Source organism: Myxocyprinus asiaticus, chromosome 47, assembly GCF_019703515.2.
Source record: "Myxocyprinus asiaticus isolate MX2 ecotype Aquarium Trade chromosome 47, UBuf_Myxa_2, whole genome shotgun sequence".
NCBI classification, from domain to species: Eukaryota; Metazoa; Chordata; class Actinopteri; order Cypriniformes; family Catostomidae; genus Myxocyprinus; species Myxocyprinus asiaticus.
The window spans coordinates 26,088,109-26,110,747 of record NC_059390.1 but is presented as its reverse complement, the minus strand read 5'-3'; the positions used below and the strand labels follow the sequence as shown (position 1 = coordinate 26,110,747).

At 38.2% G+C, this 22,639-nt stretch overlaps 2 protein-coding genes across 2 annotated transcripts; one reads left to right on the top strand and one right to left on the bottom strand.

The window, feature by feature from the left end:
• The first annotated feature begins 5,550 nt into the window (after positions 1 to 5,550).
• On the top strand, positions 5,551 to 16,630 carry pyroxd1 (pyridine nucleotide-disulphide oxidoreductase domain 1). The gene is made up of 12 exons (XM_051690882.1): positions 5,551 to 5,823; positions 8,180 to 8,260; positions 8,676 to 8,795; positions 8,873 to 9,001; positions 9,925 to 9,998; positions 10,984 to 11,153; positions 11,443 to 11,528; positions 12,010 to 12,112; positions 12,212 to 12,324; positions 12,481 to 12,603; positions 15,058 to 15,195; positions 15,651 to 16,630. The coding sequence occupies exons 1-12, from the start codon at positions 5,752 to 5,754 to the stop codon at positions 15,897 to 15,899; spliced, it is 1,458 nt and encodes a 485-aa protein (XP_051546842.1). The 5' UTR covers positions 5,551 to 5,751; the 3' UTR covers positions 15,900 to 16,630.
• A 1,936-nt stretch (positions 16,631 to 18,566) lies between these two features.
• LOC127436638 (protein mono-ADP-ribosyltransferase PARP11-like) lies at positions 18,567 to 22,589 on the bottom strand. The gene is made up of 8 exons (XM_051690885.1): positions 22,408 to 22,589; positions 22,187 to 22,313; positions 21,994 to 22,108; positions 21,170 to 21,245; positions 20,969 to 21,041; positions 20,742 to 20,875; positions 19,069 to 19,226; positions 18,567 to 18,994 (listed from the first exon to the last, which is right to left on the bottom strand). Exons 2-8 carry the CDS (start codon positions 22,304 to 22,306, stop codon positions 18,735 to 18,737), a joined length of 936 nt encoding a protein of 311 aa, XP_051546845.1. The 5' UTR covers positions 22,307 to 22,313; positions 22,408 to 22,589; the 3' UTR covers positions 18,567 to 18,734.
• Between the last annotated feature and the right edge of the window lie 50 nt (positions 22,590 to 22,639).

Here is a 22,639-nt window from a genome sequence, read left to right as displayed (position 1 = left end):
CCATCTTCGACAGGCATCCCGGAGCTGTTGCGCGAAAGCAAATGGGCAGCCGTGATTCTCAAACTTCAGGGTCCTGAAGTGCTGCCGGTTCTGCTCAGGACTACAGCCAACCCAATGTACGATCGCCTTCTTCAGGTCTCCATAGTTGAGGAGGCTGGCAGAAGGAAGTTGCTGGGATGCTAGCTATGCTTCCCAGGAGAGCAAAGGTAACAGGTGGGCCATGACAGGCCAGGTGACGAGCCTTTTCCAATCTACCTCTCCCACAGACAAACACATGACCACGACCACACCCCCATCCCACAACCCCCTATCACTTTGGATAGTTTTTGGAATACCAAAGAAATGAATTGGGTTAACGCTTTTACAACTGACTTATTGTTAATCGATCGCAACAGATACGCAGCTGGATAACGTGTCGCTTGACACATAACAGTCAAAATGTATGTGGAACCCGACTTAGATGTACTCAGTGGACCAACACAATCAATAATCAAATGTTCAAAAGGATTGCTGATGGTGAGAACAGGATATAATGGTGCAGGTGCTCTGACCTGATTAGGTTTGCCAGTTTGTTGACAGGTATGGCATGTTTTAAGAAAACTAGCCACATCTCTCTTCAAGTGAGGCCAAAAGAAATAGTGTATCACTCTATCATAGGTTTTCATAACCCCTAAATGTCTGGCTACTTCACCATGAGCGGTTTGTAATACCAAGTCACGCAAGTCATCTGGTATGACTATCTAAAACATGGGTTTGCCCACGGCACTGTAATTACATGGCAACCATTTACGAACCAACACTCCATCTTGCATGAAATAGCCACTAGCAACACTATCTAGATCTTAGTTGTACCAAACCACTTTGCCAAACCTGCATCTTGTACCTGACCCAAAATTAGCTCACTACGGGAGATCGACTGAGGAAGAGCGGGCATAGTCGCCAGTTTAACAAGAGATTTTTCTTGCTCATTTGCATCTCCCGATGCATGGTTAATGGCACAAGTTACAGCGCAGATACAAACACATCTGGAAAGTCTTGCACACTCTTATCAGACTCAGTTGAATGGGGTCGTTTTGACAAGTGGGACACCACACCACACGTCCTCCGGCCAAATCATTTCCCAAAATAATGTCTACACCTTCTACAGGTAAAGAAGTTTGTAGAGCAATCTCAACTTCTCCCTGCATGACATCTGATTCTAATGGAATTTTATGAATTGTAACCCTATCCCTTGGATCAAAACAATACTCCCTGCACTCGACTCAGAAGAGAAAGGTAATTTTTACTCCAATATAAAGGATTCTGAGAACCCCGTATCACACAATATTTGAACTAATAATTTGTTAAAACAATTCACCATGGAAACAAACCCAGTAGTGATGAAAGGACCATAGTCTCGATATGACTGATTGGTCAGCACTACACTGACCCTCAGCGATCTCAGCCATCACAATAGCTGATGATTTTTCACCAGAAATGTCTGCAGATATACTTAAATGATTACACACAGGCCGGGAAACAAGAACTACTGGTCTTGCGGTAGCAGACATGCGCTTACCTTTAAGCACTGGACATTCTTTCTTCCAATGCCCCTTTTCCAGACAGTAGTTACAGGTAGAGTTTTATATCTATTTTTCGTCTCTGATCTAACTCTGGTGAAGTTGACCTACCTCCACCCTCATATTTGTGACTTTCCCTGCAATTATAGTCACTATTACCTCTGTTAGTCAACACAAACTCATCTGCAAAAACTGCGGCTTCGGCTGCTGTTTTTACCTTGTGTTCCTTAACATATGTGGCAATTCGGTTAGGAACAATTTTTAAATTGTTCCAGCACTAGCAGATAGCAAAGAATCTTAAAATAATTTACGCCAACAGATGTACACCAACAGGAAAAGTGACCAGTAAGCTTTCTAGCCACTTCACATGAGTTTGTTTCCCCCTTTATCAAACCCCTAAAACGCCTTCGGTAAGCTTCAGGGATGAGCTCATATGCTTTTAAAACAGCCTCTTTTATGGTCTTATATACCTTTCTATCTGCTTCTGACAATAAAAGCCTCTTGTGTTTTACCCTCAAAAACACTTTGCAATAAGAGAGTGCGCCACATTCATCAGCCATTCTTTAAAAAAAAAAAAAAAAAAAAACACATCTGGATCTTTTTCGTTAAATTTGGGCAACAATTTAATCATACTCATGATATTCGATAATCGGCCAACATTTGAACTTGACTGGTCACCTGAGGAATCAGCAACCCCCCTTGGCATTTTTCCCTTAGCAATCAATCTCAAACGTTCCACTTCTTGTACCAATTAAACTTTTTGAACTCTAGCTCATGCTCTTGTTCCCATTCTCTTACCTTTTCTAATTCTAATTGGCAATCTAATTCACCTTCCTAACTTCACATTTTCATGAGTTCCTTTTGCTGCTCAAAAGTTAACCCCCCAGTTTCAACGCACACAACCGTTTGCAGGGTTGAGGTGGCTTTTGGCAACATTCTTCCTCATCAGACTGCATATCTAAAGTAAATATTAACATTTCAATCAGCTTTTCTTTAACCACTTTCCTAAGTTGTTTAACAACAATACATCAGCGTCCAGATTCACTCACTCATTTCGTTCACTCACTGCTGATATATAGTGCACTCACTGCCATTCACTATATAGGAAATAGTGAATGAGTGAGCAATTTCGGACACAGCCACTCTCTTCGCCATACGATCGCCTCGCACCCGCATAACTCTCATGCGTGCACTCCACACACCATGCTGTGCATACTGTCTGTTCGCGTTCCAGATGTCAATCACGCGAACGGCAGAGCAAAAGGCATTTACACTTAACTTGGATGTTTACATGGATTTATTCAGTTAATCAGCCTGAAGTAGCTGCGATAGTTGCCAGGGTAGCTGCAAAGGCGTGGGGTAAATGCGTAAATACTGCTCATGACATGTGGGACGCGGGACAAAGCGCACTGATATATTGCTGCACTGATTTAAAAATGTACACTTAAAAACTGATGTCTCAAGAAACAATATTTACAGAATCACCCTGAAAATGACCATCACCATGTCACAGAAAAGCCCACATTATCATTAGAGCCAAAACTTACCTCAGCATGCTGCCTTAAATTGAAGCTGAGATTTTAGTCTTGAAATATCCACTTGTCTTGGTGTTAAATGAAGGCATTGCATGATGAAACAATGATTTTTTCACTGTCCGGAGCGAAGAAAGTGTTTCACTTTGAAGAGCTTGATGCTGCAGCAGTGATGACTCGGCTTGGGTGACAGTCTGTGACAGCACACGCAGCTGTGTGAACTTCCGCTGTCGTAAAAGTCCCATTCAATAATCTCTCAATAAATTATGCATTAATTAAAATAAAACCCAGTAATGTAATGACAGGAATGCCACCCTTTGTAACGAAGTAAAAGTAATACATTTTCATTAGAAATGTACTTGAGTGAGAGTAAAAAGTACCCACTTTTAGACCTACTCTAAAAGTAAATTTTTTCCCAAAACGTTATTCAAGTAAATGTAACAAAGTAAATGTAGCGCATTACTACCCACCTCTGAACACAATATATAAAAAACACAATCTGGCTACTATGAACTACAATATATACCACTAAAATACCTTTCTTAATGCACTTTTCCTCCATCAACTTGACCTTGAATTAACTATATACATTAGATTATTAGACTAAAACTTGACTTGCATGTTTCCAGAAGGTTTTGATCAACTTTTACACTTTAAAACATAAAAATGTGTGCTAGATTTACATTGCTAAATAAGGCAAAAACACATCTGAGTTTCCATAAAAATGTTTTTTAATGTGCATTTCTAAACATTCAGCGAAAGAAAATACGAATCATTGCATGATTCCATCCACTACTACGTCATGCGCATTATCTTCAGGGAGCCTTGTCATGATGGAGCAGCTGAATGATCTCCTTGCTTGGGGCAATTATACAGTAATTAAATGCTGTCAGGATAGGCCACAGAAAAGTGTAATATCTGATATATTGAGGGCTGAAAAGTGATGCGATGCCCATTCGCCACCAGCTTCCACATATCTGAGTGCATGCATTTAAAACTGTTCTGGCGGATAGTGAGGACCCACTTTAAAGACCATCTAGGGTCATGGTGTGTGCATTAGATATTTCCAAATGTCAAGGGCTTTGTTCACAGGATTGTGTGCCAACTTCCAAGCCCTCTCCTTTCGTTGGGCCAGTCACATCAAGCTATCCTACACTCATAACACGTGCATGAATGGTTAAAACACGTCATCGTTTTGCGAATAAACTGTTTCCATCACCTTAATGCACATTTGAACTAATGCGAAAATCCACCACCTCCAAGTGCATTAAATTTAATGCAAATTTTGAGAGTTTATTTGCATATCAAGCGTTTCCATTCAGGATTTCTTATGTGCAATTTCAAAATGCGCATTAAAATAGTTGGATGGAAACCCACTCTGAATTTTATTTTTTCTTTACGAATGTCAACGCCCAGATTATAATCATCTCCAACACTGTGTATTAGTGACTATAGTTCGTATCGCTGAATGACAACGAGGCAGCGAGGAATAGACATACCATCTCTTCATTGGCACACACGGTATAAAGCTGTATAAAGCTCCTAGATCACATCTGATTTTCCACAACTCATGTTGTCTGGAGTTTCTTTCAATATTTCGTCCACGGAACGATCCAAAGACACTTTAAACTGCAGGACAGCCCATTCAAGAAACTGTAAGTCTATCCCTCACATCATTGTTGTGATTCCCATTAAAAATCATAGGTGGCGCAAGCGTGAATAAGGTCTATAGTGGGTGCTGTGCAGCCTGTGCTCGTGGGAGCAGCGGCGGGTGGCGGTGCAGGCTGTGCAGCAGTCTGATCCATTTGGAAAGACAGTGTTACCTTAGGAAGTATCGATTCCGTTTAATTTTTTTCTCTCCACAAATTCAAACCAAACTGAACTAGCAACAATATAGCTTAACTTTTAACTTGCAACAGAGTATACGGTGAAATCACACGAAACTTTCTGAGCAGATTGGCTCACTTTCACCTGTTTACGAACTTGTGTAGATGCAAAAAAATAATAATAATAAATAAAATAAATAATAATAATTAATTAATTAATTAATTAATTAATTAATTAATTAATAAAAAAATAAAAAAATAAAATAAACTTGGAATATTCCATTACAGCCTGATCTGAGGAGGAAGGGGTTGCTTGCATTGATGGTGCTGAAAATAACTGCAATATCAATCATATTGGTGTTGTTATAGTGATATTTAAAATTTCAACACATGTTATTTAGCATTAATGATAATATGCCTTGTTTCTGAATACTGTTTATTATAATGCAAATATCGTCAAATATATTTTCCTTTATTTTCTTACAGTTTGTAATATATTATTACATATTTTATAAAATATATTTAACAGCATTTAACTTTATAGATTTATGTTGTTCGCTCATGACGTGTCAAAAAATCGCGTGTCGTCTCTTGCATGTCGTAAATTGACACTGAGCGCTTGCCGTAGTCAGCTGATAAAGGTAAACACGGAAGTCCATGCAGTCCGAATATAGCCAGAAGTTTCACGAGTATATCTAGCTAATGTATATCTAGCAGATACAGCAACTATTTATTAAAAATAGTGTAGAGAGGAGATCTTAACAGTGGTGTGTCAATCAGCGTGATATAAAGTTCGTAACAGCGCACAGAGCTCCGGCCATGTGCTGAAGTTCAATGGCTTCAGAAAAACAAGTCACTTTTGTCATCGTAGGTGGAGGAATCGCAGGTGTCACTTGTGCAGAACAGGTATGAACACACCATTGATCTATGAATTAATCAAGAATTAGACAATTAATCAAGAAGCTGATGTAATTAATGATTTAGTGACTGATCTAGTTCCTGATCTGTTTACTGGTTTAGTAACTGGTTTTATTACTGGTGTAACAACTGTTGTAATTACCGATCTCATAGTATTAATAACTTCTATCATAACTTATCCAGTCGGGTGATTATTACGAAACTTTTCAAGAATGTCCTGCTCATTAACCACAGATCAGTACTATATATATATGAAATATAAATTTAAATATATAGTTTTAGTATTTGGTGGGAATCACAAGATAACTGCAATGTAATGCCAATATTTAGGTCACGATACGATATTATTGCGATTTGTGTGTGTGTGTGTGTGTGTGTGTGTGTGTGTGTGTGCTGCGATTCAAAACTACGATATTTTGCGATATTTCACTCAGTGTTGCTCATTCCTCTTCATCGGACTTTAGAGAACTGTTTCCAAAATCACCAAATGAATTGCAAGAAAATGCAAACCCATAAGCATAAAAGACGATAATGGCTCCCTATTTTTGTGGTTAGGTCAATGAAGCTAGTCTTTCTAAAAATAAATTATAGTATTTATAGTAGCCCAAACACTTTAAAAACATTATTACAACACAGTTTCAATACACAAAGTATAATAGATTTTACCAAAAACGTTAGCCTATTTTTTATTTGATCCTAACATTTTTGTCAAAATACTTAAGTTCATGTTACTACTGTAAAATCGTAATACATTTTAGTAAGTGAAAGTGATTATGTGTAAAGCATGATAACTGCACTCTGAGGGACTGTTGTTGAATTCCTAGATTGATTTAATTTTTTAAATCAACAGTGGGGATGGTATTCTTTTCACTATAGGCCTTGTTGACCCCTCTCCAAACATAGCGCTTATGGTATGCAGACTTTTGAACAGGGGTCATTTCATTTTTTTTCTTTGTTGCCATGTTTTGTTTTATGATTGTGCCATTCTGTTATAACCTACAGTTGAATGTGAATCCCATAAGAAATAAAAGAAATGTGTTTTGCCTGCTCACTCATGTTTTCTTTAAAAATGATACCTATATTACCAATTCTCCAAGGGTATGAAAACTTTTGAGCACAACTGTATATATACAGTTGAGGTCAGAAGTTTACATACACCTTAGCCAAATACATCTAAACTCAGTTTTTCACAATTCCTGACATTTAATTGTAGAAAACATTCCCTGTCTTAGGTCAGTTAGGATCACTACTTTATTTTAAGAATGTGAAATGTCAGAATAATAGTAGAGAGAATGATTTCTTTCAGCTTTTATTTCTTTCATCGCATTCCCTGTGTGTCAGAAGTTCACATACAGTTTGTTAGTATTTGGTAGCATTGCCTTTAAATTGTTTAACTTGGGTCAGATGTTTTGGGTAGCCTTCCACAAGCTTCTCACAATAAGTTGCTGGAATTTTGGCCCAGCTTTATAATTTTGACCGAGCTTTAACATTATGGCTGATGTCTTGAGATTTTGCTTCAATATATCCACAAAATTTTCCTTCCTCATGATGCCATCTATTTTGTGAAGTGCACCAGTCCGTCCTGCAGCAAAGCACCCCCACAACATGATGCTGCCACCCCCAAGCTTCACGGTTGGGATGGTGTTCTTCAGCTTGCAAGCCTCACCCTTTTTCCTCCAAACATAATGATGGTCATTATGGCCAAACAGTTACATTATTGTTTCATCAGACCAGAGGACATTTCTCCAAAAAGTAAGATCTTTGTCCCCATGTGCACTTGCAAACCATAGTCTGGCTTTTTTATGGTGGTTTTGGAGCAGTGGCTTCTTCCTTGCTGAGCAGCCTTTCAGGTTATGTCGATATAGGACTCGGTTTTACTGTGGATATAGATACTCGTCTTCCTTTTTCCTCTAGCATCTTCACAAGGTCCTTTGCTGTTGTTCTGGGATTGATTTGCACTTTTCGCACCAAACTACGTTCATCTCTAGGAGATGGAACTACTTAGTCCTAAACTACTTGCCAAAACTATAGTTTGCTCATTCGAAATCTGTGGAGTGATTAAAAAATGAGTTTTAATGACTTCTGACTTCAACTTTTTATTTATTTTATTGTATTATTATTTTAGTAAAAAAGGACCAGGACATTTTCTTGACAGGTTTCGTGAGAATTGCGCAGTGACTAATCTAATAACTGGCATCATCTGATTCAACAACTGATCCAGTAACTGATCTAATAACTGACCTACTAACTGATCTAAAACTAATAACTGATTCCACCGATGCAGTTCTTAATGGTCTAATGTTTGTCAAATTGAGCCACGTGTATTTTCTTTTTTTTTTTTCAGATTGCATCTCAGTTCCCGTCAGAAGAAGTTTGTCTTTTGACAGCCTCTTCCTTAGTGAAGACGGTTACAAATTTCAAACAGGTTTGAAATTTCAAATTTGAATTTCAAATTCAAAGAGGTTTTAAATGTGTGTTGAGCAGCTTCCAGGGTAATGGGCAAACAGACTCTTCCATTTGTAGTAACTGACTAACTGGACAATATGTGTTTTCATGACACGCTATACTATCTAAAACTATTTTTAAAAGCATTTTTAACTGATATTAATAGAACATTAACATGGAATATGTATACTTTATACTATTTAAATCATTTAAATGCAAAAAAGCTAAAAGCTGATAAAAATTGGGGTGAAACATTTAAAATGGTGACAGTACCTAAAAGAAACACTTTTCCTCATATTCTTAAAAATGAAAATGTAACCAAAAATATTAATGTTGGAAAAAAACAAAAGTTCATATCTGTGTTATTTGTCAACTAACTATCCATCTGCATGTAGGTGTCAAAGACCTTGGAGGAATTTGATGTAGAGGAACAGCCATCTAGTTTTTTAGAAGAAAAATATCCCAATCTGAAAGTCATTCAGTCTGCAGTCAGCCTCCTGCGAGCAAAGGAACATGTATGTTAAAGCACACACCTACCTTATGCATGTTACTTCTCATATTTAGATGTGAACAGTACTGTCCATTTCTGCAGCTATTACAGACAGAGAATGGCCAGACGGTCTATTACAAAAAGTTGTGTCTCTGCAGCGGGGCCAGACCCAAGCTCTTAACCCAGGACAACCCTCATGTGCTGGGCATACGAGACACAGACAGTGCTCAGGTACACTTGCACTTATTAATAGCCTATGTTTTGAGCACTCTAAGATGAGACGTACAGTGATCAGCCACAACATTAAAACCACCTGCCTAATATTGTGTAGGTCCCTCTCGTGCTGCCAAAACAGTGTCAACCCGCATCTCAGAATAGCATTCTGAGATGATATTCTTCTCACCACAATTGTACAGAGCGGTTATCTGAGATATCGTAGACTTTGCCAGTTCAAACCAGTCTGGCCATTCTCTGTTGACCTCTCTCATCAACAAGGCATTTTCATCTGCAGAACTGCCCCTTACTGGATGTTTATTGTGTTTGGCACCATTATGAGTAAATTCTAGAGACTGTTGTGCGTGAAAATCCCAGGAGATCAGCAGTTACAGAAATACTCAAACCAGCCCGTCTGGCACGCCTTGTTGATGAGAGAGGTCAACAGAGAATGGCCAGACTGGTTCGAACTGACAAAGTCTACGGTAACTCAGATAACCGCTTTGTACAATTGTGGTGAGAGGAATATCATCTCAGAATGCTACCTACGGGATTGGTGGTGGCGGCGTTGTGGGCTAAAGCACATAACTGGTAATCTGGTTGCTGGTTCAATACCCACAGCCACCACCATTGTGTCCTTGAGCAAGGCACTTAACTCCAGGTTGCTCCGGGGGTATTATCCCTGCAATAAGTACACTGTAAGTCACTTTGGATAAAAGCGTCTGCCAAATGCATAAATGTAAATGTACTCTGAGGTGCAGGTTGGCGCTGTTTTGGCAGCACGAGGAGGAAATATACAATATTAGGCAGGTGGTTGTAATGTTGTGGCTGATCAGTGTGTATAGAGTTGCTTGTTTTGTTATACATCCATGAGTCATATAAACACTAGTTACTTAAGATTGAATAATTCTGTTCTGTGCAATGACTTAATATTTTTACAGGAGTTTCAGAAGCGTTTATCAAAGGCTAAGCGGATTGTTGTTGTTGGCAATGGAGGAATTGCATTAGAATTGGTGTGAGTATTAACCATACATTTACTTTAGATTTTAATGATAATATAGGGGCAGTGGTAGCTCAGCGGTTAAGGCGCACAATACGACGATACAACCACACCGTCTTTTTCCAGAGCAGCCTGTATTTCTCCTGAGGTTACCTGTGGGTTTTTCTTTGTATCCCGAACAATTCTTCTGGCAGTTGTGGCTGAAATCTTTCTTGGTCTACCTGACCTTGGCTTGGTATCAAGAGATCCCCGAATTTTCCACTTCTTAATAAGTGACTGAACAGTACTGACTGGCATTTTCAAGGCTTTGGATATCTTTTTATATCCTTTTCCATCTTTATAAAGTTCCATTACCTTGTTACGCAGGTCTTTTAACAGTTCTTTTCTGCTCCCCATGGCTCAGTATCTAGCCTGCTCAGTGCATCCATGTGAGAGCTAACAAACTCATTGACTATTTATACACAGACACTAATTGCAATTGAAAAAGCCACAGGAGTGGGAAATTAACCTTTAATTGCCATTTAAACCTGTGTGTGTCACCTTGTGTGTCTGTAACAAGGCCAAACATTCAAGGGTATATAAACTTTTGATCAGGGCCATTTGGGTGATTTCTCTTATCATTATGATTTAAAAAGGAGCCAAACAACTATGTGATAATAAATGGCTTCATATGATCACTATCCTTAAATAAAAGACATGCATGATCAGTCATATATTTGCAACAAAATACTATTGAGTTTAATTGGACACACGGCCTCTGACATCAACAATAAAATATACTGGCAGCATTTTCTCCTCCCTCCTAAAAGTCAATAAGTCTATTTATTTTGCTATCTTAACTTTGTACAACTATATTGTAAGATGCAATTTAATATTTGTATTTTGAACTTTCTTCCCTGTCGTCAGCAACCCTATCACAAAAAGACCTGTGACGCATTTTTTGGCTACGACCCACCAGTTAAGAAACACTATTCTCAATACCTGTTGTGTGTTAATGCAGGTATGAAGTGCAGGGCTGTCAGGTGATCTGGGCTATAAAGGATAAAGCCATAGGAAACACATTCTTTGATGCAGGAGCTGCTCAGTTTCTTATTCCATCACTGGAGACTGATAAAAAAGACAGATCACTGCCCTGCAAGAGAGCACGCTACACTACTGACAAGACCGGAGGTATGAGTACACATTATAACACTGTTCTGGGATCAGCTCTCCTCAATCTAGTCAAAGCTATAACATTCGAAAAAGAGTCAAGCAGAGCTGCTCTTAAGTTAGAGTAAATGTATATCTCATATCAAACCTGAACACACTGTGAATGTATCTCACATAATGTGTGATGCTGCCCTCTTGTGCCAATTTTGAGGGTATGTAACTTTGCCAGTGTATATGTATTGAATGCCCTTTGAAATTGAAAAATGAATTATACTGTATATAATGTCTGATCATGTCTAATGTTTTATAGCAGGCCACAGTGGGGCTTCAAGAGAGCTTGGCAGTGCCCTTGGCCCAGATTGGCATGAGGGGATTGATCTGAGAGGAGCACAGCAGGTTTGTATTCATGTTTTCATTCGGGTTTACTGTACAACTTGTAAAGCACCAATGCATTCCACTAGATTATTACACAGCTCTTTGGATAACTTGATTCTGATCGGTTAATCAAGTTATCAATATTTGTTGTCAAATATTTTTGTATAATGGCCGCTAAACTGTATAATTAACTGTTGTCCCTGGCAACTAATTTCCTAGGTTTACGTCTCTCGTATCATTACATACTCTCTTTCTTCTCATGTTGTAAAATTATTTCAACTTAATCAATACTTCATGTTCATGTATTTGATTAGTAGCTGTGTAATAAGTGGGATCATGTGCAGTCAGCTGGTCATAATCACAAAATAAACCCCTTATGGGTGGTACAAAATTCCTAATAATTCTGTCAGGCTTTACTTTGCAATAATGACCTAATGACATTATCCCTTAAAATCAGTGGGCACTTTTAATGTTATTCTCATTCATTTCCTCCATTTCACAGAATTCCAGTGGAGTCCATACAGAATATGAGTGTGAAGTTGAGAAGATCTACACGCAACAGGAGTTCCTGCAGTCTAAACGCAGCACAGAGCAATCTGAATTGGGTTGATATGAAAAACATTCAATCAAACAACAGTTATGCTGCAGTGATTTACAGCTAAAACGAAACAATTAAAAACCAAACCTCTCTTACTTTTCTGCAGGGGTTTGGCCGGTGTATGTCCAGTTAACCAATGGGAAGATTTACGGCTGTGATTTCATTGTCAGTGCCACGGGCGTGGTGCCAAGCACTGATCCTTTCCTTCATGGCAACAGTGTAAATATGCATAGAAATTTGGATGAACTTTTATTTCTATACTTGTCGCGTTTATTGTTTGTTTTCAAGTTTCGGAAGGTGAATTCAGGTAAATCGGGCCCCTTTTTGTCATTGATATTAATGGTATAGATTTTGAATTTTGTGTGTCCTTTCTAGATTGAGTTGGCGGCAGATCACGGCCTTGTAGTGGATGATCATATGCGGACATCCGAACAGGATGTGTACGCAGCAGGCGATGTGTGTACAGCAGGCTGGGAGCCCAGCGCTCATTGGCAACAGGTAGAACTGCACCTATCTTGTGTGAGATGTTTATTTGTGTCAGACTTGAAATAAGGAATGTGTTAATGCCAGAAACAAGAAAGTAGTGGGGGGATGTGCAAATGTAACATATATGGGTGCTTCTTAAATTTTGGGCACTTTCATGTCCCAGGGGTTGTTTTATAATTAAAACGATAAGATTTAAACTTTCTTTTTTTTTTTTTTTTTGGTCACATTAACAGCTGAATTGGAAACTTTTTACCAGGCCTTCATCATCACTGTTTTAGCCTTGTCCCAGACCACGACTTTTATTAGTCCAATTACCAAGACCAATATTAATTATGTGAAAATTATTTCTATAACTTTTTCAGAAACAACGACTGTCCCATACGACTGTCATTTCCAAACAATTTTGCTCTTAGTATGTGTTCAATAGTTAGTGTACTTGTTAAAGGAATATTCTGGGTTCATTACTTTAAGCTCAATCGACAGCATTTGTCGCATAATGTTGATTACCAAAAAAAATAAAAATTTCTTATTAAAAAATGTAAAATATTCACAGATTCAGAAGTATAGCAACAAGACATAAACAATATGTGTATTAACATGATTTTAGTGTGATAAAATCACTTACTAACCTTTTCTCTGTAAAGTTATAGCCAATTTTACAACTTTGTTGCCATGATGATGTAATGACTGTAAAAATTACGATTTAAACACTTTTACAGATCAAATGATACATGAGTTTTAACAGAAGAATTAATATGTGCTTTTATAAAATTATACACTTCAAATTTCTGCCTCTAAAAATTGGCCCCATTCACTTCCATTGTAAGTGCCTCACTGTAACCTCGATATTTGCTTTTTTTAATTTTTTTGTTTTGTATCCCCTTTTCTCCCCAATTTGGCATGCCCAATTCCCACTGCATACTAGGTCCTCATGGGTGGCGGAGGACAAGTCTCAGTTGCCTCCACTTCTGAGACCGTCGATCCACGCATCTTATCACGTGGCTCGCTGTGCATGACACCGCAGACACTCACAGCATGTGGAAGCTCATTCTATATTCCGTGATCCACGCACAACTTACCACATGCTCCATTGAGAGCGAGAACCACTTAATCGTGACCATGAGGAGGTTACCCCATGTAACTCTACCCTCCCTAGCAACCGGGCCAATTTGGTTGCTTAGGAGACCTGGCAGGAGTCACTCAGCATGCTTTGGATTCGAACTTGTGACTCCAGGGGTGGAAGTCAGTGTCAATATTCGCTGAGCTACCCAGGCCCCCTGATTTTTGCTTTTTTTAAAGAAAAGGACGGATCAGTTGGATTATTTTGACAGATGCTATTTGCACCCTGGTGCAAATAATGGTATATGCTATTTAAACCCCAGTGCAAACAGTGTCAGATACTATTTGCACCCATATTTTAATACTAACATACAGTATATGGGCATCACTGCACTGTGTTTTTTGTGTTTATTTAGTCCCATAGACACACTACTTTAACCCCTACCCCTAAATCTAACCCTAACCGTACCTTAGAAAAAATAACCTTGGTTTTATTACAGTAAGTTTCACCATGGTATTTTTTTGTAAATTTACAGTAACCACAAAATTAACCATGGTTACTATTGCCACCATATTACTGTAGTAATACCATGGTTAATTGCATTAAAACTATGGTTTCTGCCAAAAAAACATGGTTACTACAGCATTAGTAATACAGGATGCAATCTACACACAAGCGATGCCGAGCCGCAGGAACAAGTGCGATCGACAAACCCCACCTCCGGTTCAAACCCGGATCTGCACTCCCCGACATTCACCGTGACCAAATCACTGCGATGAAATCAACATTTATATAAATTTTTATCTATTATTTTAAGTAGTATTCAATGAAATATTAAGAGTGGAAACAGGAAATCGAATGGGAAAAGAGTGTAACAAAACACGGATTCGAACCACGTTCGCTAGGACAACACTACATATTCACACACCGTCTTTACACCCCACACCACAGCAGCAACGTCTAATGTTTAGTTTGTTGTATGTTTCTGTGGTTCCACCAGACTATTGGGGTGCAAATAGCTGCACTGTGTGGCAGATGCTATTTACACCGGGGTGAAAATAGACACTCCAAATTATTTGTTTGTGGTAATCAACAATTTTGCCACAAATGATGTCGATTGAGATTAACTTGTATTGAACCTTGAAGTCAGCAAAATAGTCAGTGAAGAGCATGCTTGAGATGAAATATGAGACAAGTGATGTTTGAAGAAAACAAAGAAAATTCAAGTTAAAAATCAAGGTAATTTTATTGGGCGTCCTGTCATATAAAGTTCAATGAACACATAGGACTGCTGTTCATTAGTATGAGTATTACTTGATCCCAGCTAGTAATGGACACTATGGATAGAATTTTGAAAAGTATTGAAGGTTGACTTTTTAAATCTTTTTTCCTATTCTGTTTTGAAGATGCGCTTATGGACGCAGGCACGTCAGATGGGCTGGTATGCAGCACGCTGTATGGCAGCAGATGTTCTGGAGGAGCCCATAGAGCTGGACTTCTGCTTTGAGCTTTTCACCCACATCACCAAGTTCTTTAACTATAAGGTGTTTCTCAATATGTCTGATGTTTGACACTTTTGTTCTCTGCTGAAAAAACAACAACAAAAAAACTGCCTAAACCAGCCTAAGCTCATTTTCTGGTCTCCCAGCCAGGTTAGAAGTGTTTTAGTTAGCACCGATATAAAAAAAAAAAAAAAAAAAAACTGCCTATGAAAAAAATAGATGTATAAAAAAGTATGCCTATGTTTTTTATTTGGTTAATGATTTTTTTATATAAAATGGTGGCGATACATCGATGCATGCCAAGTTTTGGGCCTTTTTCTGCTTGACCAGGCTAAAAGACCATCTTAAACCATCTTAGACTGGTTAATGCTGTTTTTTATTTTCATTCGGGTGTCTTGATTTTTTTTTTTAAATCAGATGTTTAAATTTCAAAGCTTCTGTTGGAGTTACAAATAGTTTTCACATTTTACAACCAAATTCCATATTTTTGGTTTTAGGTGGTTTTGCTGGGGAAGTTTAATGCGCAGGGTCTGGGTCAGGACTATGAGCTTCTTGTGCGTTGTACTAAAGGGCAGGAGTATGTGAAGGTGGTGCTGACTGGGGGTCGAATGATGGGGGCCGTCCTTATCGGAGATACTGATCTGGAGGAAACCTTTGAGAACCTCATTCTCAACCAGATGGACTTGTCTAGATATGGCGAGGAGCTGCTTGATCCCAATATCGACATTGAAGACTACTTTGACTGAATCTGAATCTGTCTGGTTTGTCAATGATATTAAGTTATACATTAAAGGTGAAGCGTGCAATTTTAGCACCACTATCGGCACCAGACAGAATTGCAAAAATAATGACTGTGCTCAGACAAGTTTCAAACACTCTCTAGTGGCGCAGAAATCAGTCAGTTACCAATATAAAAAAAGCACATTGAGAAGCTTAGTATAAAAAAAAAAAAATACAAAATAAAGTATTGAGAGGCCAGGTTATAGAGATGTTTATTTGATGCCATTAATTTTATGGCTCACATGCCTCCAACTTCAGTAATCCTTAATTTGCTGCTCAATGTCATTATTCTTTAATTGGATTGATCATATAAATAAAAGGCCTCTTGAATTCATCAGGCTTGTTAAGATTGTGAATGTGCTGACTTTCTTCAGTTTAACTTGTAATTCAATCACTAAGGAAGTAAGTAATAAGAATATGGTGAAAGCTCATTAAATGCTTCTTGTGAGGTTTGAATCTACAACCACCACACACCACTCCTACAGTGCATAGGTTTAGATCAGATATCTTTTTTTTCAATGGTTACAACATTCTTGGCCAAGAGTAACAGGACAGTATGGAGCTTCTAAGTGTGTTTATTTATTTGAATGAAAATAAAGGTTAAATAATACATTCAAACACTGGTTTTACATGATTTTATCCTCTAAAATACATAAAAGCATGTAAAGGTTTGTTTTATTAAATATTAAAAATCAAATTGAGTTTCTGTTTTGCTTCAGATATTATTCAATAAAAACAATTAATATAAAAAATGTTTAGTCCTCTTTCAGTGCTTAGTACAGAGCCCCTTAGAGGACAGGGAGGGAATTTATTTTCTAAAATAGTATTCCATTCCCTCGTAATACCTTTATCCATCCCTTTATTATTTTTATTACCATAGTTTTGTTGTATTCCTGTATTATTATGAAGGTTTTACTACCAATATCATGGTTAAAATATGGTTACTGTAGTAAAAGCATGGTTAATTGGTATCAGAAAAGGTATCACGAGGGAACACAAACTATTGGGAGGGAATGCAAAACTATTGTGAGGAAATGCATAACTTATTGTGAGGGAACGCTAAACTGTTTTGAGGGAATGCAAAACTTATTGCGAGGGAATACAAAACTTATTGTGAGGGAACACAAAACTACTGCAAGGGAACACAAAACTTATTGTGAGGGAATGCAAACTATAACGAGGGAACGCAAAACTTATTTTGAGTGAATGCAAAACTGTTGCGAGGGAACGCAAAACTTATTGGGATGGAATGCAAAACTATTGCGAGGGAATGCAAAACTTATTGTGAGGGAACGCAAACAATTGGGAGGGAACACAAAACTTATTGTGAGGGAACGTGAACTACAGCGAGGGAACGCAAAAATACTGTGAGTGAATGAAAAACTTACTGTGAGGGAACGCAAAACGTATTGTTAGGGAACGTAAACTATTGGGAGGGAAATCAAAGCTTACTGGGAGGGAACACAAACTATTGCGAGGGAATGCAAAACTTATTATGAGGGAACACAAAACTTATTGGGAGGGAATGCAAAACTATTGCGAGGGAACGCAAAACTTATTGGGAAGAAACACAAACTATTACGAGGGAATGCAAAACTTATTGCGAGGGTACGCAAAACTTATCGATAGGGAATGCAAACTGTTATGAGAGAGCAAATTTTATTGTGAGGGAACGCAAAACGTATTGATAGGGAATGCAAACTGTTATGAGGGAGCGCAAATCTTATTGTGAGGGAATGCAAACTATTGGGAGGGAAATCAAAGCTTATTGGGAGGGAACACAAACTATTGGGAGGGAATGCAAAACTTATTGTGTGGGAACGCTAAACTGTTTTGAGGGAATGCAAAACTTATTGCGAGGGAATACAAAACTTATTGTGAGGGAACACAAAACTACTGCAAGGGAACACAAAACTTATTGTGAGGGAATGCAAACTATAACGAGGGAACGCAAAACTTATTTTGAGGGAATGCAAAACTGTTGCGAGGGAACGCAAAACTTATTGGGATGGAATGCAAAACTATTGCGAGGGAATGCAAAACTTATTGTGAGGGAACGCAAACAATTGGGAGGGAACACAAAACTTATTGTGAGGGAACGTGAACTACAGCGAGGGAATGCAAAAATACTGTGAGTGAATGAAAAACTTATTGTTAGGGAACGTAAACTATTGGGAGGGAAATCAAAGCTTACTGGGAGGGAACACAAACTATTGCGAGGGAATGCAAAACTTATGAGGGAACACAAAACTTATTGTGAGGGAACGCAAACTGTTATGAGAGAGAGCAAATTTTATTGTGAGGGAACACATACTATTGCAAGGGAACGTAAAACTTATCGATAGGGAATGCAAACTGTTATGAGGGAGCGCAAATCTTATTGAGAGGGAACGCAAACTATTGCGAGGGAACGCAAAACTTAAAGATAGGGAATGCAAACTGTTATGAGGGAGCGCAAATCTTATTGAGAGGGAACGCAATCTGTTATGAGGGAATGCAAAACTTACTGCAAGGGAATGCAAACTATTGCGAGGGAACAAAAAAACATTGTGAGGGAACGCAAAACTTATTGATAGAGAACGCAAAACGTATCAATTGGGAACGCAAAACGTATTTCGAGGGAATGAAAACTATTGCAAGGGAAAGCAAACCCCCCCCCCCCCAATAATCAAAACAAGCAAGTACATCCCCCCTCAATATTTATTCCATGATCAATGGAAACATGTAAATTCATCACACTGTAACCCTCCCAGTGTTCGAGCCAAATCTACGCCCTTGGCTAGTGTTCATTCTTACAGAGATCAGTTGTTGCGATACTCAAGCACATACTCAGGATATATCTGATTGCAATCAAAGATAACAAAAATCCTTGGATAAAGTGTATCATCTACACAACTATCATGTAGGTTTTCATCCTGGTCATCATCAGGTTTGCAATAATCCTGATATCCTGTTTTGTACTTGCCAACAATAACGCGAGCAAGCAGCATTACTTTGGTTCCACGGCTGGTGATTTCACTGTATTTGGTAGCAAATGATGCATGTTTTGCAAAGTAGGTTCCTGAAAAAATCAGTTGTCACTATAAATATATTTTATGTCAAAATAACCAAGAAAGTATCTTAATCACAACCTACCTTTGCCATATACATGGCTCCTTCTTCTCCTGTCTGATAGTCTGCAGTTAAAATTATATGTGCAAATAAAGTGCAGGTTTCTTTCGCTTGTGCCGTGAAACAGCCTTTGCTCCTCAATATCAGACTGCCCCTTTATCCTCATCAACTGGATTTTTTTTCTAAGAATTCACAATACAGACAGTTCTCTGTTTATACATGCAAATTATACAATTTATACAAGTAAAATTACTTTTATGATATTATGTATGTGTAGACATAACACTTTCCTATTAATGATATCATGAACAATCTTTGTAAACCTGTTAAGCCTTTTACAATTACATAGAAGTACAGAAGGTGTTAACTGTCCTTTAAAAAAAAAGTCAATGCAACATCTGGTCCTTAAAATAGGCTTAATTTTCTTTATGACTGACGGACGGACAGATATATATATATATATATATATATATATATATATATATATATATATATATATATATATATATATATATATATATATATATATACACTATATTGCCAAAAGTATTCGCTCATCTGCCTTTAGACGCATATGAACTTAAGTGACATCCCGTTCTTAATCCATAGGGTTTAATATGATGTCGGCCCACCCTTTGCAGCTATAACAGCTTCAACTCTTCTGGGAAGGCTTTCCACAAGGTTTAGGAGTGTGTTTATGGGAATTTTTGACCATTCTTCCAGAAGCGCATTTGTGAGGTCAGACACTGATGTTGGACGAGAAGGCCTGGCTCGCAGTCTTCGCTCTAATTCATCCCAAAGGTGCTCTATCGGGTTGAGATCAGGACTCTGTGCATGCCAGTCAAGTTCTTCCACACCAAACTCTCTCATCCATGTCTTTATGGACCTTGCTTTGTGCACTGGTGCGCAGTCATGTTGGAACAGGAAGGGGCCATCCCCAAACTGTTCCCACAAAGTTGGGAGCATGGAATTGTCCAAAATCTCTTGGTATGCTGAAGCATTCAGAATTCCTTTCACTGGAACTAAGGGGCCAAGCCCAGCTCCTGAAAAACAACCCCACACCATAATCCCCCCTCCACCAAACTTCACAGTTGGCACAATGCAGTCAGACAAGTACCGTTCTCCTGGCAACCGCCAAACCCAGACTCGTCCATCAGATTGCCAGATGGAGAAGCGTGATTCGTCACTCCAGAGAACGCGTCTCCACCGCTCTAGAGTCCAGTGGCGGCGTGCTTTACACCACTGCATCCGACGCTTTGCATTGCACTTGGTGATGTATGGCTTGGATGCAGCTGCTCAGCCATGGAAACCCATTCCATGAAGCCCTCTATGCACTATTCTTGAGCTAATCTGAAGGCCACATGAACTTTGGAGGTCTGTAGCGATTGACTCTGCAGAAAGTTGGTGACCTCTGCGCACTATGCGCCTCAGCATCTGCTGACCCCGCTCTGTCATTTTACGTGGCCTACCACTTCGTGGCTGAGTTGCTGTCATTCCCAATCGCTTCCACTTTGTTATAATACCACTGACAGTTGACTGTGGAATATTTAGTAGTGAGGAAATTTCATATATATATATATATATATATATATATATATTATTGTCTCTCTCTTTTGATTTTGGGGCAAGTATGACCTGGACATGTTTTCAGGACATTCGCCCAAATGGCGCTAGATATAGCATGACATTCTCGTTACCTTTGAAACAATTCCCAGAGGTCCAGATTTTGTATTCTGTTGATGGATATAATGGGTTCCAGCAGTAAGCCATCATTCCTGACGAAACGCTCCACCTGCTGATATTCTCTGGTCTCCCTTCTCAAAGGTATTATCTAATTAAAAAGTGTTTAACATTTCCTGAGATTGTCACCACCAATAAAGTTTGATATAGCAGGAGCATTTCTATGATAAGCACTTGCTATTACCTGATAAGTTTGTCTGGGATCAACATTTTCCCAGTTTGCAGGTGGAGATGGAAAAACGTCATCACATTGGCATCTGTTGCACAAGACAGGATGGTTTCACTTTCATTTCATTGAAAAAGAATTTACCTTTGCATTTATTTGGTCAATCTAACCACAAAGCTATATGAAACAGAAGTCAAAGAGTTCTTAAAAATATCTCACCTGAAACCATATTCAGTCTGATAAGAGCGTTTGATCCCCCTTGTTTGCCCAGTTTTCAAGTTGACCTGTGTGCGTGCTTAAGTTTGAACAGTTTTTTATTTATTTCTTTTTTTAATGCACGAAACAAAAACTATTACAAAATACATACACACACACACACACACACACACATATATATATATATATATATATATATATATATATATATATATATATATATATATATATATATATACATACATAACTGTTTAGATGTTGGCAGTCACATTTAGAACTGGCATACAACCGTTTTTTGGTTCCTTAAGTACATGACATGCATGCTCTAAGCCCCTATTAAAGTAAGAACTTGTTTTGTCAATGATGAAAGAAATAATAATTTACTGTAAATTGTGTGTGTGTCTGTGTACCTAACCTGTTGCTGTAATGGGGCATTGTAATACATATAGCCTACAGTAAATTGCATCTGCTAGAAGTTACTATTTACATACAGTACATACTGTATTTAAAATCTTGCTATATATAAATCTGAACATGATATTTAATGTTGCTTAAATGTAATTGCATGTATAGAAAACAGATGTAAAATGTAAAAAGAAGACAACCCCTACTTTACATGTTTTGACCACATATGAAAATAAGCAAGGGATTATTAATATGCTGTTAATTCCCTTTTAATATACAGCATAGTGAACCAAACGTGTGTACCTATTAATTAACATTCACTAAAACATTTAGTTAAAATGATCAATCACCCCCTCATTGAGGAATGTCAGATGAAAAGACCAGTTCATGTGAAAAAAAAGGCTATATATATTACTTATTACCTGCAAAGTCAATCTTGAATTGACCTCCAGAAGTGAATATTTGAATAACCCCATATGGGTTTTTGAGGTAGTATCTCTCCAGCTCAGCACTGGACATGGAATTCTTTGGCTCGTCCTAACAACAAATATTTCTGATTAAATGGGCAGTCAGGAGGGCAATCAAATGAGAAGACACTTATAAAGCAGATATTACCTCAACCCTGTGCCAGACACCGCAATCTGCCTTGTAAAACCAGTACCATGGGGTGTCAGATGTGTCCATATATTCCACCTCATCCTCCAGTTCCAAACCAGCCAACGCATTTAACATCATTTACAGGCTAAATGAATTACAACGCAGGAAACACTGGCTTCAGTTAAGCGACACTGGAGAAAAGATTAAATGGCATTTCGGCAAACAGTGAAACTACATACCAATAGTTGAAGAGGCAGTGTGGTTTCTTTTTAAATGTTCAGGATATTTGACTGGACCACATCAGTCTTTATTGTGAATGAGAGCGATGACAAACACAATGAGTGTTGTAACGTCCTACCACATCGAAGCTTTTGTTAATAAATGAAAGCGCAAAGATAAAGAGGGAATAAAGTTGTGTATATTTAAAGGGGCGTGGTGTCGGCGTAATGTTGGAGAAACGCAGGTGGGGTT